Genomic DNA, 15,442 nt, shown 5'->3' on the forward strand with positions numbered 1-15,442 from the left:
AGATTTCCTGTTGAATTTTTTTTACCCATTTCAAAAATCAGCCAGTTGTCGTACCATAGCTTTGCACAACCTTGAAATTCAAACTACAAATCTATCTGCATAGCTAAATGACTGTGCCCTCCCACATAAACCCTAAGGAGAGCAGAGAAGGAGATGAGGCACCACATGTGTTAATCATAATGAAACTAATATTTAAAGCTCTGTTGTCAAATGTCTTGTATTTATGACACTTTGTTTTCTTTTGTTTTTGTCTCCCCAGGACATTTGGGCTTCCAGGACAGTTTTGTCACATCAGGTGTTTTTAGTGTGACTGAGCTAGTAAGAGTGTCACAGAGTAAGTAGAATTTTGCTTTCATGTGGTACAGATTTGCCTTGGTTGGTGCTTGCTTTCTGCCTGGGACCCCTAGAGACCAAAAAAAAAGCCTTCAGAGTCTCCTTTTCATTTACCCATTGGAGGAATTTTGACACACAGTTTGTTTGACAACCAAGAATTTAAATCAGGAAAAATTAAACATTATTTTGATGTGAGGCGTAAAAGAAAGACGAAAATCCTGAGGGTCACATATATTCCAAGGCTTCCCTGATGTCTAAGAAATTCTGCATTTTAAAAGAATTTGTTTTTGACCTTTAAAAAATGCTAATGCCCTTGGTATGAGTGACACAGTCTGGGATGATCATTACCAGCTTGTCAATAATCACTAACAGTGAATGAAGAGTGCCTGTCACCATCTTTCTCCATTGATCAAAGGCCCATTCAATTGATTGTAGTTTTGTTATGACATAATCTAGCGCGCGCACACACACACACACACACACACACACACAGTTGCCTTCCCTTAAGAATCTCTCTTTTTTCTTATTTAAAAGCGTAACTGGTTTTGATGTTCAATGATTATGATGTTCCAGGTCCCAGTAAGAAGGAAAAATAAATACCAAATATTGAAATTTTATTTTGTTTTACCCCTCCACCTACTTCAAAATACCACTTGTAGGTAAAATTTACATGTTTAAAATTGGTTTTGAGCAGCATCAGCCCTTTGTGGAATGAGCTGGAGTAAGAAGAAATATTTTCATTTTAGGTTCATACCCCCCATTCTCTGTGTTACAGGCTTGCAAGATTGACTGAGTAAGCCGGTCCATCTCAGGACACGACGTCAGGTCAAACAAGCCATACTGGTCCCAAAAAGCCTGGATTCTCTCTGTTCTTATTTCAGTCACTTATAGGCTAGGAGAGTCTTGAGAGCACAGAATGTGATATACAATGTGGGAATAGGGGAGAATCTAATGACTACTAGTCATTTACTGTCTGCCAGGCACTGTCCTAGGCCTCAGTGTAAGATGCATAAATTAATCCTTGCAATAAGCTTTTCAGACAAGAAATTATCCCCATTTTTAAAGATGAGTTAAATCGAGGGTCTATTTAAGTTATTTATCCAAAGTCAAACAGTGAGGCCAGGCACGGTGGCTCACGCCTGTAATCCCAGCACTTTGGGAGGCTGAGGCGGGCGGATCACTTGAGGTCAGGAGTTTGAGACAAGCCTGGCCAACATGGTGAAACCCTGTCTCAGCTAAAACTACAAAAAATTAGCTGGGCAAGGTGGTGCACGCCTATAGTCCCAGCTACTCAGGAGACTGAGGCAGGACAGTTGCTCGAACCCAGGGGGTGGATGTTGCAGTGAGCCGAGATCGCACTACTGCACTCCAGCCTGGGCAACACAGTGAGACTCCATCTCAAAAAACAAACAAGCAAAAAATTCAAATAGTGGATAAATCGTTAAGCTGAGTCTCTATAAGGCCAGAATCCGTACTTTTTAGACTGGCCCAAAGGAACTTGAAGAGATCTATGGCATGAGACTAGACAGGGAAACAGTGGGAAGGTAACTGTCGGTGTTAGAATTGTGGGAGTCAAGGACTCCCAGGTTGATGCTGAGGTATTCCAGTGTAGAAGAGTTGGAACCCTAAGGAATGAGACATTAGGAGCAGCGGGTCGTGACTTGGAATGGGGAGGTTGCTGCCATGGTACTGAAGTGTACTTAAAGTACCAACCAGTTAAGTAGACACTATGTTGCCTTGTTAAGCTGGAGAGGATATGCTGCCCTAGTTATAGCACAGCCATAGACAAATAACAGTGCATCTGTGTGTGTGTGTGTGTATATACATATGTGTGTGTGTGTGTGTATATATATATAACTCTTAGGACTTTTGAGCACAATAAATATCACATTTTCTTGTAATTTTAATAATAACAATAATATGGGGAGTATGTGTATATATATATGTGAGTGTGTGTGTGTGTGTATATATATATATGTATATCAGACCATACCTGTCATAGTAGCATTATAGGGAAATACATTCATTGAGCCCTCAATGGGATCTAAAACATAGCCTTAAAGAGTGAAAAGAAAATCCTTTTAAGCGTAAGATTGGAGCACTAGCCATTTTATTCTGCCCTGAGTGCTGCAATTCTTACATTTAGTCCTCATTACCATCAGTGTTCCAGGCCTGGGGGTTGTATGAGAAGGCCCACACAGTACAGAATCACCCCCAGCCTCTCCTCTTCCTTCCACTCCCTGTCTTTCCATTTAAGGTCTTATATCCCAAAGCTTATCAGTTCCAAGTTTGATTAGAACTCTGGTCAGTCTAAGATTGCTTGGCTGCCAAATGAATTCTAAACCTGCCTTCAAGAGTGCCAGAGAGTATGGCTGGACAGGGATTGAGTTTGCAGAGGGACCTGGACTTGTTTCCTGTGCCCGCTTAGGGGGTTGCTCAGCCAGTACCTGGCATCATGAACATCCTTTGGCTCTCAAATGCTTTTTGATTCTGCACACTGCTGTGTAATCGCTCTGGGACTCACTCACACATGGCCTCATGCTGACGGAAACTGTTTGGCAAGAGTGGGTCTGGGCTGTGTCAGCTCGATCATGGCTTCAGGCCAAACTAGTCGACTGTAGTCAGGAGACCCCTTTTTCTTAGAGATAATCTATGTTTGTCAGGGTATATTTCACAAGATTGCCTTGACGGCTGGGGTAAGGATCCCCAGCTCAGGTTTCCTCACCTACACACCCTCCTGAAAGGCTTAACACTCAAGCCACATGCGGGAGTTGAAATCCCTCAGCATTGCCTTGCAAGGCTGCCCTCCTCCTTGTTCCCCCATGTGGGAAGAGAGAAGCACCCATTTCAGAACTGTGGTGGATGCTTTTTGCAGATGAGTGGACCTGGGGTGCATTCTGTATCCTTGAATAGAAATAAGCTAACTGGCGCATAAAGTGATTAAACACATGATATTGGCCCTGTTAGGAGTGTGATGTCATATAATACAAAAATTTAGAGTAGCTAGCATTTATCAAGCATATACCACGTACCAGGCATTGTGCTGGGTACTTTGTAAACATTATCTCATTCAATCCTCCCATGGTGGTGTTACCATCCCTTTTTATAGATGGAGTCTGCGATGCTCCAAGAGGTTAAGCTACTTGCTCTTTTCCCTTTATTGTACTCAGCTAGCTGACTGCCGACCTTTTCATCAAAAGCTCTCCTATAATTGCATTATAGAACTAAATGGCATCCAAGGATTCTGTGCTTTTATTGAATAATCAGTTCTTGTTGATTTGATACACTTTCAGCTTATTAATTTGTGCATTTAAAAAAAGGTTAAAACTATTTTCATGTAAACCAAAGCAAGTAAGATACTTCATTTTTTTTCCTGGATTTGTTTTCAGGTGTGAGTTTGTTTTTAATTAACAGACTTTATTCTTTTTTAGGGCAGTTTTTTAGGTTTACAGTTTTAGGTTAACAGAAAGTACAGAAGTCCCATATACCCCTCCTCCCAAACAGTTTCCCCTATTGTTAATATCGTTTGTTAGTGTGGTACATTTGTTACAATTCATGAGCCAATATTGATGCGTAATTATTAATTAAAATCCACAGTTTACATTAGGGTTCATTCTTGTACATTCTGTGGGTTTTGACAAATGCATAGTGACAGGTAACTACTATTATGGTATCATACAGAATAGTTTTACTGCCCTAAATATCTCCTGTTCTCCACCTATTCATTACCTCCCACTCCCCACCACTGATCTTTTTACTCTCTCCATAGTTATGCCTTTTACTTAGATGTTTTTAATGGTCTCAGTGTCCTAGAATCTCTGACTCTTTTGCAGATTTCTTAACCTTCTGTTATCGGTATCCCAGCCCCATCCAGTCCCCTGCAATTATACCCTAATTATGACTACTTATATGGACTGGAAATTTCACAGTCATCATTAATGATGGCTTGGCTTGAGATTTTTCTGCCTTTCTGGATCTTTAGTATTTGATTTTTTGATTTGCTAATACAAATATTTACTTTCACTAGGTTTCCAGTTATTGTTTTTCATTTTCTTCCTTTTAAATGTAAGACAGGAGGGAGGTGCTCTTTCAGTATTTCCTCATGCAGATTCACTGAAATAACTGTGTGCTAAGTGTGTTGTTTTTAATAGTGTTACTACCGAGGTGGCAATGGTGGAGAAACTCAAGAGAAAGCTGCTGGCTTAGCCTGACAAACTCAGAGGTGAGGGGTTAGGCAACAAGGATGCTTCCCATTGAATTATACTGATCAGATATATGAAGCTGTTGGAATCAGGGACTCCTGCTGGCCAACTGAAGCTGCAGTCTTCCATGAACTCCCCTCTCCTCCTTGCCTCCCGCCCACCACCTTTTAATATTTTTTTTTTCATTAACATCCATGGAAGTCCATGTTAACAATGTGGTTCAGAATCACTAAAGTTGTTTTAGCATAATACTATGAAAGGCAAGAATGGAAAGTTCTGCTTCCATGGCAAAGAAAGTACTATAGTATGAAAGTCTATATTTGTTCTCTTGCTACTTTCCCCCCCATGTGGTAGGACCATCTGAAAGTAGCTCAATTATTTATTGCCTTGTTCCAGGGGAGGAGGAAAATACAGACCACTAGACGCTGTGCCAGAGAGAGAGAGAGGGAAGTATTCTCTGCTTTGGGGAAGGGGGTTTTACAAGTGTTAACAATGTGGTTCAGAATCACTAAAGTTGTTTTAGCATAATACTATGAGGAAAGAGACAAGAACCATCTGTTGAAATGGCTCTTACATGATGCTGCATTTTCAAACAAAGCCTTCTCAAGGCATTTTTAGCTTGGTCTCTTTCCCTTGAAGTTGCTACAAAGAGAGCCCACTCTGCTAGCTGCTAAATAATGCTGCTTAGATAGCTCTCTCTGTCAGCACCCACTCTTTTGTTTATTTTACACCAGTGTTTCCCTCAAAGTATGAGCTCTAAGGCTGTCAAATATCACTCCTGGTATGAACCCAGAAAGTTCTCCTGAAAAATCCACTACTTCTGCCCATTTCCTTCCAAATTGCTGACTCTATTTTACTTGAACTTGGTGGAGTGACTTCGAAACCCTAACTACTTCACTGGGAAAGAGGAAAACCGCAAATACACACAGGCCATTGTGACTCTGGCCTGGTGGGCTCTAATTTTCTAGCGGCGGTTTGTACACCCAAGCCGGCTGCAAGGGTTAAGTAAACTTCGTGGCTAAGGATGACTTCATGGCCCTGGAATTTTGAAAAGCCAGGATTCTCAGTACACTGTGGCCAGCCTTAGAGTCTTTGGGTGTGAAAACCACTCTCAGTTACCCAGACTGATTTTTGGTTCCTGTTGCAGTGCTGCAGAATCTATTAAAATCCAGCAGCTGAATTGTCCTGGCTCTGCCACAAAGCTCAGCTGCTGGGTCGACTACAGGATTCCTGAGTTGTTTGTCAATGGAGAGTAGGAGTGAATGGAACCAGACATATGCCTCAGCCTGGCATGAGGTGGCACCCTAGTGGCTGTTTTCTGCCTTAGAAATGTGAACTCTCTGTATTTTCACACAGGAATTGCCATTCACATCCAAATTGCAGTTCCTTTCTAAAGTTCTTTTTGAAGTCTCTAGGTCCTTGTTGCATCTTCAGGTACCCATATTCAGATGCTTAGATGTTCAGGCCAGTAATTTAGTAAGAACTATTGGCAGTACTCTAACCTGACATGGTGGAACTTCTAAGACAGAGGGAACTGCACTACAAGGCACAATAAGAAAATGAAACTCTCTGGTAGGAACAAGCCCAAACTTGAAAATACAAAATGTTCTTGCTCAGAAGGACTAATGAGGAAATGGGTGTAGGATAAGAAATTCCAGACACCGAGTCATTTGGGGTGCCATTTAAACATTTGCAGTACTTTAGATCTTAATTAAAGTGGGATAGATTTAAAACTTTCTTTCTAAATGAATGGCCTGTTGGTTTTCCTGTGTTAAGTAACACGATAGCTGTGATCATTGCATGGAAATTAATTTTAAAAATAGCTTATATTCTTAAGCAAGATCTTCTTTCAAAAGAAACCATTTGGGCTCGAGCATTAAAGGAAGAAACAAAGAGAATATAATAAAAAATAGATTGCAGCCCTAGCATGAACAGTCGCTGTGACCTTGCCTTTTGTTTGCCATTACACAATTCAATGGCAGTCTACTCAAACTATGTGCTCGATCAATATCCTATTAAAGCAGCACAAAAAGTCTCCATAAACTTGGTGGTTAGCTATGTTTATAAATGGAACTCGGCATAATTAGATGGTCAATAGCAGGCTCTACTAGTAATTTCAAAATGAACATCACACATTTTATATCTGTAGAAGTCAATGGCACCTCTTCTATAGTGAAGGTAGAGTGTGGAGCAGACAAAAGAGTGGGTGGCCCTTTAAAAAAATCATAATGTCTATTTCCAAATGTAGTTTTTAAAGAAAATCTAAGTTTTGGAAGAAAAAATTCTGATTGGCCCCTATATATTTTTATTTTCCCTATCTGAACCACCTTGTTCGGAGTATATTATGACTTTGCAAATGTTACATTTTCTAGTTTTAATCAACCCCTCATAGAGAGGTAAAATAATAAATATTGCCATACTCTTAGGAAGAAAAATAACAGTCTGGCTGGCTTAATTTAGCCAGCTTCCTCTACTATAATTCAATAAATTTTCAAAATAAATATTGAAATTGAATTAGTTTAGGAGGATGTTTTGTTGTGTGATTTTTTTCCTTTTAATTTTCTTGACATATTTGGGGTGAATATTTGGGTAGTAAAGCTGGCAGCAAGTGCAATGTACTGACAGTCATAGAAATTTTCATCAAACTACCCTTTCTTCGGAATCCTAGCTCACAGTATGGGTGGCCAAGCTTGATTTTTCATATCCCACCCTGCTCACCTAATAAAGCCATGTAAGGTGAGAGTGTCCCCACCCTTAGGCTCACTCTGTCCTCAGCTGACTCAGCCCTACAAATTAAAAGGTGTATATACCTTGTGTTCGATATGTGCTCTGGCAGTAGTGATGGACCACTGAGCTGTTGAAATTAGAACTATGGCAGGAATAAGCTTATGACATTAGTGTATCCTTCAGTCAATGCTCTGCATGAAGGTCTAGTCCTTTCTCTTACATGCATGTACTCCTACAGTCTTCCTGGTTAGAGCTGGCAGTGAGAGTTCTCATGGCAGAATTTGGGGCCCTTTTGATCTCTGTTCTCAGCTGAAGCTTCTGCTAAATTTACCAGACTATGAATTCTCTTCTTATAAAGATTTGAACTGGGGAGGAGCACAACATACACCTTGATGTACATACTAATGTGTTGTCATGGTCTCTATTCGTATGTTCATCTATTTCTAGGTCATTCATCAGTTATGCTTCCTATGTGTCAAGTATAAAACCTATATTCAAGATGGCAGCATGGTATTGTAAAACAGTACAGGATATAGAGTTGGGGAATTGAGCTTTTCAACTTCTCAACTTTGGGCAATATTTAACCCCTCTTGGCTGTGTTTTCTTCTAGGTTACAATCATTTATTCATTTAGCAAATGTTCATGAAGTCCTAACTGTGTGCCGAGCCTAAGTCCAAGTACTGGAAATAGGAATACGTCTCAGGAGTGTAATGAGGGTTAAGTGACAGATAGCCTAGCGTCCGCCACAGAGTAGATGCTCAGCAGTGATAACCACCACAGTTACTGAACAGAGCCTCAGCCCCGATCTTTGTTCACTGTGTGCTCAGAGCCAATCTTGGAGCTGACCACTATCAGTAAATGTATTGAAAATGCATGTGTGTGCGCGTGTATAAATTAAGAAGGGCCAATTTTAGAATTCATGTTCTAACAACCAATTTATGAGAAGCACCACTCTGGTGACCCTTACGGAGTGAGTAATTCCAATAGAGTAAGAGCATGCCAGTATTAGACCTCATTCCTCTGTTTTAGGAAACGAGAAAACTCTTATTCCTCAGATTTTCAGCCAGAGCCTGTGTTTCTGCATTATTCTAGAAATTGTTCTCCTAGGATATCTCATGGATAGCAGAATCTTTTAAAATTCTCAATCTAACACTGACACATTAGCAACTTTTTAAGTGGCAGACCACACCTGGGTTATCTGTACCAGCATTCTGAAAAGTCGTACTTAGTTTTACAGTATTTTTAAATTTTGCTTTCACTCATATTATGAGTCAAAATTCCCTATGAATGGCAGAAGCATGCTACAGGTCATTACTGACAATGTGGTTTGTTTGGGTTTTCTTGAGACAAAGTCTCACTCTGTTGTCCAGGCTGAAGTGTGGTGACACAATCATGGCTCCCTACAACCTCCGCCTCCCAGGCCCCGGGGATCCTCCCACCTCAGCCTTCCCAGTAGCTGGGACCACAGGCACGCGTTGCCACACCCAACTATTTTTGTATTTTTTGCAGAGATAGGGTTTTACCATGTTGCCCAGGCTTGTCTCAAACTCCCGGGCTCAAGAGATCCGCCTGCCTTGGCCTCCCAAAGTGCCTGGATTACAGGCATGAGCCAGTGTGCCCAGCTAATAATGTGCTTTTTAATAAACCTTTATTTATGCACTCATAAGCCTCAACTTTTTCATGGTGGATATTCATATCCAGTAGTAACACGGAAAAACTAAAAGGGGTTTTTGTGACTTCCAGAAGCTTAGGAGAAATCCTGTATTACCCTGCAGTAGGGCCACAAATATTATTGAGATTTGGCTGGAGTACATTATCATAGCTAACTCTTGCCGATTAGAAGGGCTGTTGGTATTGACCATCTTAGCGTGGCTAGAATGGGGCCGGTAGAGTCCACATTCAGCAAAACCTCACGTAGGTCGAATGCTGGAACTGAGCTAATCCAGTCTGTGGTTAATATGAGTACATGTTAATACCCAGGATTTTTCACTAGGTGGCGGAGAAAAAAAATGGAAGTTGTTGGTGGAAATATTGAAAACTATTTACTTTTTAGACAGCTGGATTAGTCAATTGTTGGGATAGGACACTGTTGATACAGTTTGGTTTCCTAACAGATAATGGTCAAGTAGCCCCAGTGCGCTATTGGTTGTGGGGCTTATGTTTAGCTTAGCCTTTCCCTGGTTTATAGATCACTGTGGGGAAAAGACCTCTTAGGCCATCAAATCCCGCCCCTGTCAGAGAAGACTTAATCCCATGACTGAGGCTGTATCAGATATTAAATGGGTACCACATTTGACCTCAACCAAAAGCTAAGATATGATGATACTCTAAAATGCAGAAAATCAATTTCGGTCCCCAAGGCAGAAGGCACTAATGCAGATCTGTCAGCATTGCTAACCCCTCTGTGGACTGCTCTGTTAGACCAGGTGGCAGGGCCCTTCATCCAGTGGAACTCTTGCTGATGCTTGTAAGGTTTAAGACCTGCAAAAGCAGAGAGGCGAGAAGGAGAATGATGAGATAGAAGTTTTGCCACATAAGTGTAGGCGATAATTATTCTTCCATTTAAACTTGTTGAATTTATCTCCCTCATAACTGATGACAAAGGAAAGACAGCAGCACTAGAAATGTGGATTTCACTCCTGTTTCTCTGAACAGATATCTAGGAAATGTCTACATTCAAGCCCTTCCTCTGTCACTTACTTAGTTGCGTGATTTGACCATGTTACTTAACCCACAGTGTAGTTTCTCGTTTCTAAATGAGAATAATATAAATACATATTCCATAGGGATGATGCAAAGATTAAATGAGTTGAGTCAGGTAAAATACCTAGCACATTGCCTGGCATGTAATAAATGCTCAATAAATATTAGCTCTTAGCTATTTTTCATTAACAAGCTCATGTAATTTTAGTTCAGCTCAGTAAACATTTGGTGCATATGTGTAATATATGAAGCACCCTGCACTGTGTACTGAGGAGAATACAAAAATAAGTAGGAGGCAGACTTTTCCTCTGTAGAGTACATATCTAAGTTTCTTGAGATCTAAGACTGAGCTTATTTTATGGCAATAAAATGCCTGAATACACTTAATTTACCAATTAAACTCACAGTAATTATCTGTCAAAGATAAATTATCTTCCTGATTTGGAATGGGGTGGGAAAATGTATCGGTGAATTTTTCCTATTTTAATGAAACGGAAAGATTTTTTGAAAAATAAAAATTCCTCTATTCACCTCCCTTTTCTCCTTCTGCCACCACATATGTATTCCTTAACATGTGTCCACAAGACACGGATGTGTGAAAATAAGGCTCTGTCTGTGTTAGCGGATGCCTTTCATGGGGTTAAAAAATATTCTACTGGCTTTTGGCACCTAATACTACATTTCATAAAAAGCATTGGTTAAATCTTTTAATAGCAGGCGAGTTCATTTTCACGTAGAGGGAAATCCTTGTTTTAGTTCAATGCCTTTTTTTAATGTTCCTGTTTGGAAAACCATACTCTTAGCCTGTATTTGGTCAGACCTTTTAGAAAGGAAAAGTGGAAAACAGGAGATCAGCACAGGGTTTACAGACCAGAAATCTGCTTGGCAAAGGAGTTGCTGAAGACTGTGGCGTAGAAGCTGCAGAGAAAGTACCTTTATGATTGATTTCCATTCAAGTCAGACTGACTGCAGTGTGGTCATTTTTCTAACCCATAACTGCTCACACTGCAGCAGTCTGCTATCTGCAGGGCGTCTGAATTATAGCAGTCTATGTTCGTGTTACCTCTTACACAAATTACTTACACTGGTTTCTTTTTCCATGCAAATTCATCAGTTTTACAGCCTCTCGTAGCCACAGTCAGGAAACTCTGGCAGAGAGCACAAATTGATAAAATGAGTTAATTTTTACTATACTTATTTTTTTTTCTTTCTAAAAGCCCTTTCTCATAGGCAGTGTTCAGGAAGCATATTACGGTAAAAGGGAGATAACAAAGGAGTTGAATTTTCTTGCCATAAATTACTTTCCAAGTTAATTCCCTTTAACGATGATTCCAGATTTGCTTGAGTTTTCATAGCATTGTGCGTTTTACAACTGTGCCTTTGAGAGAAAGAAGAACAAGTATTTTCCCATGTTCAGTCCCTTTGTGCCAGTGACATGAACTTTCTTACAAGATCTTTGCCACTGGAATGCAAAACAACACTAAATTGTGCTGGGTCCATAGAACTGTGTGCTGCTATTGGACTTTTTCCCCCCAGTCTTAAAGTACAAGTTCCCAAAGTCTCACTGAGTGTTTTAGATCATGTAATCAGAAGAAAAATGTATCTCCATTTTTTCATAGTTATAAGTTGGAAATTGAGTTGTTGCCGTTCTTTCATATTCCTCAGTGGCCATACAAATTCGAAGAAGGGACAATAATGGTCAGTCTCTGAAATGTAAGCCCCACAAGGGCAGGGGTTTTTTGTATCTTGTCCACTGATGTTTCTCAAGCGTCTGAAATGATGCCTGGCTCACTAAAAGTGCCCCATAAATATTGTTGAATTCCACTGAATACAGCCTCTCCGAGGATATGTACTATTAACCGTAGGTTGGACAAACTAGTCATTTCGTTAATGCTCCCTGCTGGCTTCTGTTGAACAAGTTGGAAACTTAGCACACTGTACTCTCTCAGGCAGAGTAGCTCAAAAATTTGTATAGAAATTTTTTCCATCATCCTCTCTTTCCAACAATGCAAGCCTGAGCAGCTTGTCTCTGGTGGATGGCAGAAGTTCAATAACCACAACCTTATCCAACTACTAATGTGTACAGAAGAGCAGGTCATTAAGAGGGTTGGCTACTAAAATAACCCCTTTCTTCCAGTAGCCTACATTATTATAATGATTCCTTAATAGCAAACCATTTATTAAGAAATGACACAAAGACTACATTCTACTTAGGACAGGAAAGAGGCGGGGGTAGAGAATGAATGAGTTGGAAATAATATCTGAAGAGACAATTTCCAAAAGTTAACCTTTTGAGAAAAACTCCTCGATAGAGCAAAATACTTCAGATTCATTCATTACAATACTACTTAAGAAAATTGGGGAGCCCCTCCACACGATGTATATGTATTTATAGAATTCTGAGTTTCATTTGGTATTGTTTAAAGTTTAGAGGGGGCAAATAGGGAGGGTAATTATTCACTCTCCTTAATTCAAAGCATATTTATTGATGATCAACTGTGTACACAAAACTGTGGTCAAAGGGAGCTCTAGGATCTGTAGGATTAAAGGTCATGTGTATTACCTCTGAGTTCATGACCTGGGAGAGTTATTCAACCTCTTTGTGCCTCAGTTCCTTCCTGGTGGTATGGTGAGGATCGGGATTCCCCAGCGCTCAGGCTGCAGACTAGTACCAGTCAGTGGCCTGTTAGAAACCGGACTGCACAGCAGGAGGGGAGCGGCCGGTGAGTGAGCACTACTCCCTGAGCTCCGCCTCCTGTCAGATCAGTGGTAGTGTTAGATTCTCATAGGAATGCAAACCCTATTGTGAACTGCACATGCGAAGGATCTAGGCTGCCGGCTCCTTATGAGAGTCTAATGCCTGATGATCTGAGGGGGAACGGTTTCACTCCGAAATCACCCCCCTACTCTGATCCCTGGCAACATTGTTTTCTATGAAACCGGTCCCTGGTGCCAAAAAGTTGGGGACTTGTGGTGAGGAGTAAATGGGATGATGTGCTTAAAACCCTTAGCCCAACTTCTGGTTCATAAATGATGCCTAATAAATCGTGATGGTGATGGTGGCAGCAGTGGTTAGTGGTGGTGGTGGCAGTTCATTTTTGCCATAATTATTATTAGAATTATGGGGCCCAAAGAGTTTCAGCAACTTAATCAAGTAAACAGGTGGTTATTGGCAGGACTGGGAATCTAGACAATCTCTCCCCATCCTAGACTAGTGTTTTTTATGCCCCATGATATCTCTTTATAACCTTCAAAATGCATCTCAACCTAGATAGGGAGAAAATGTTACATATGAGACAAAGAATGATAAAGCCTAGAGTCAATTACAAATGGAGCAAAACTGGATTTCACAATAAATGGAACAGAGAGGCAGTGCTGTGCTTGGTCCAGTCCTGCCCTAACATCTCCACATTTGATTGGCAGTGGCTGCATCATTTCTGTAGCACACCAGAAGGTAGTTAGTCTTTAACTTCAGAAACCCAATGTGATAACCTGGGTAGGCCAGAATTTATGTGACATTGGACAAATCATTTAACCCTCCACAACTTTTATTAGTTTCTTAATTTTTCAAAAGAAGGACTTAATGCCATTATTAGTTAAAAAGTATACTGCGTTACATATATCTTACTGATGTTTTATATTTATTAGAAGAATATGATCATTTATTTATGCCCTTTCAAGTGCACAGTTTGGAACAGGTCTTTTAGACCTGTTTGCTCTCCTGGAGGAGTTGTCAAATATCCATTGTAAAAATTATATTTTCTTTCCCAACAGCAGAGTCTTGGCCTCCATTCCCTTCTGCTGGGACACTTGAATCAATCTTGTGATTTTTCCATCTCCAGAATCTTAGCCCCCTTCCAAGCATTCTGAATATGGTTTCTGTGTTAGTCTGTTCTCCTGCTGCTATGAAGAAGTACCCGAGACTGGGTAATTTGTAAACAAAAGAGGTTTAATTGACTCACAGTTCTACATGGCTGGGAAGGTCTCAGGAAACTTATAATCATGGCAGAAGGCACCTCTTCACAGGGCAGCAGGAGAGAATGGGTCCCGAGTAAAGGGGGAAGCCCCTTATAGAACGATGAGATCTCGTGGGAACTCACTCACTGTCACGAGAACAGCATGGGGGAAATTGCCCCCATGATTCAATATCTCCACCTGGTCCCACCCTTGACATGTGGAAATTACAATTCAAGGAGAGATTTGGGTGGGGACACAGAGCCAAACCATATCAGTTGCCTTATGAATGTTCCCAGGTCTGCAGTGATCTTATTACTTCCCTATTCAGAAACTGTCCTGGATCCCACAGATCACTCACTTTACTAATTTTTTTTTGTTTTTTGTTGGTTTTTTTTTGAGACGGAGTCTTGCTCTGTCTCCCAGGCTGGAGTGCAGTGGTGCGATCTTGGTTCACTGCAAGCCCCACCTCCCGGCTTCACACCATTCTCCTGCCTCAGCCTCCCAGGTAGCTGGGACTACAGGTGCCCACTACCATGCCTGGCTTATTTTTTGTATTTTTAGTAGAGACGGAGTTTCACCATGTTAGCCAGGACGGTCTCAATCTCCTGACCTTGTGATCCACCTGCCCCGGCCTCCCAAAGTGCTGGGATTACAGGTGTGAGCCACTGCGCCCAGCCCACTTTACTTCTTATCTCCAAACTTATGCACATACTTTGTCCTTTGCCAAGAAAGCCTTTCCTGTCTCCTGTGCCTCTTTAAATCTGAACCATCCTTAAAGGCTCAGTTTAAGTGCCCACTCTTCCTGGAATCAAACCTTTTTCTGATCTCACAAGCCAATGGGATCTATGACTCCTTTGAACTTTCCTAGCACATTCAGAACATTTTTCCTATGAAATTTAGCATGTTCGGCATTGCATTAGATATTAAGGTATTATTTTAGTATACCACTTAGGTTGTAAACCTTTTGGGGACAGAGACACTGTGTACCTTTTTATTATTTCAAGTTTAAGGCAAATACTATATGTGGGAGTCAGTGTGGTGCAGTAAGAAAAGCCCAGGTTTTGAGGTCAGCATCCTTACATTTTAACCCTGACTCTCTCTTTTTGTCTTTCTGTAATCGAGGACAAGTTATTTAATCTCACTCCAAGCCTTCGTTCTCCTTATCTAGAAAATGCATTTTTAAGTTTGAGAATGAAATTAAGTACAGTAAATAAAGTGCTTATCAAAACGTGGCATGATGGGTGCTCCAAAAGGCCTGCCTAAAGCCCACCTCTTGAGTTCTTCATGACCTGTCAAAAGCTCTTTCTGTTCTCCAGATTAGAGATACTGAGAATACCCAACCCATTGCAGGGATACTTTGACAGGGACTGCTCCCCTCAGGTGCGAAGCTTTCTCTTTGGCTGTGACAGTGTCACTGAGTCAGAATCCAACCCGATAAGCCAGCTGTCCATGTGATTCATACCTACAGGCAGTCGCAGGGGGATGTTCCTTAATAAGACTCTTGAAGAAGGCAGAGTTTG

General features: G+C 40.9%; 1 protein-coding gene across 5 annotated transcripts in view; it reads left to right on the top strand.

Annotated features, from left to right (window-relative positions):
• Window positions 1-15,442, top strand: part of NFIA (nuclear factor I A) — a 384,448-nt gene that overhangs the window by 251,505 nt on the left and 117,501 nt on the right. For all 5 annotated transcript variants that reach the window (XM_017961996.3, XM_017962000.3, XM_017961995.3 and 2 more), the window contains one exon: window positions 260-334. In XM_017961996.3, the coding sequence (XP_017817485.1) occupies window positions 260-334 (75 nt within the window). The remainder of the gene's footprint in view (window positions 1-259; window positions 335-15,442) is intronic.

The sequence above is a fragment of the Papio anubis genome, chromosome 1 (genome assembly GCF_008728515.1).
Source record: "Papio anubis isolate 15944 chromosome 1, Panubis1.0, whole genome shotgun sequence".
In the NCBI taxonomy this organism is placed as follows: Eukaryota; Metazoa; Chordata; class Mammalia; order Primates; family Cercopithecidae; genus Papio; species Papio anubis.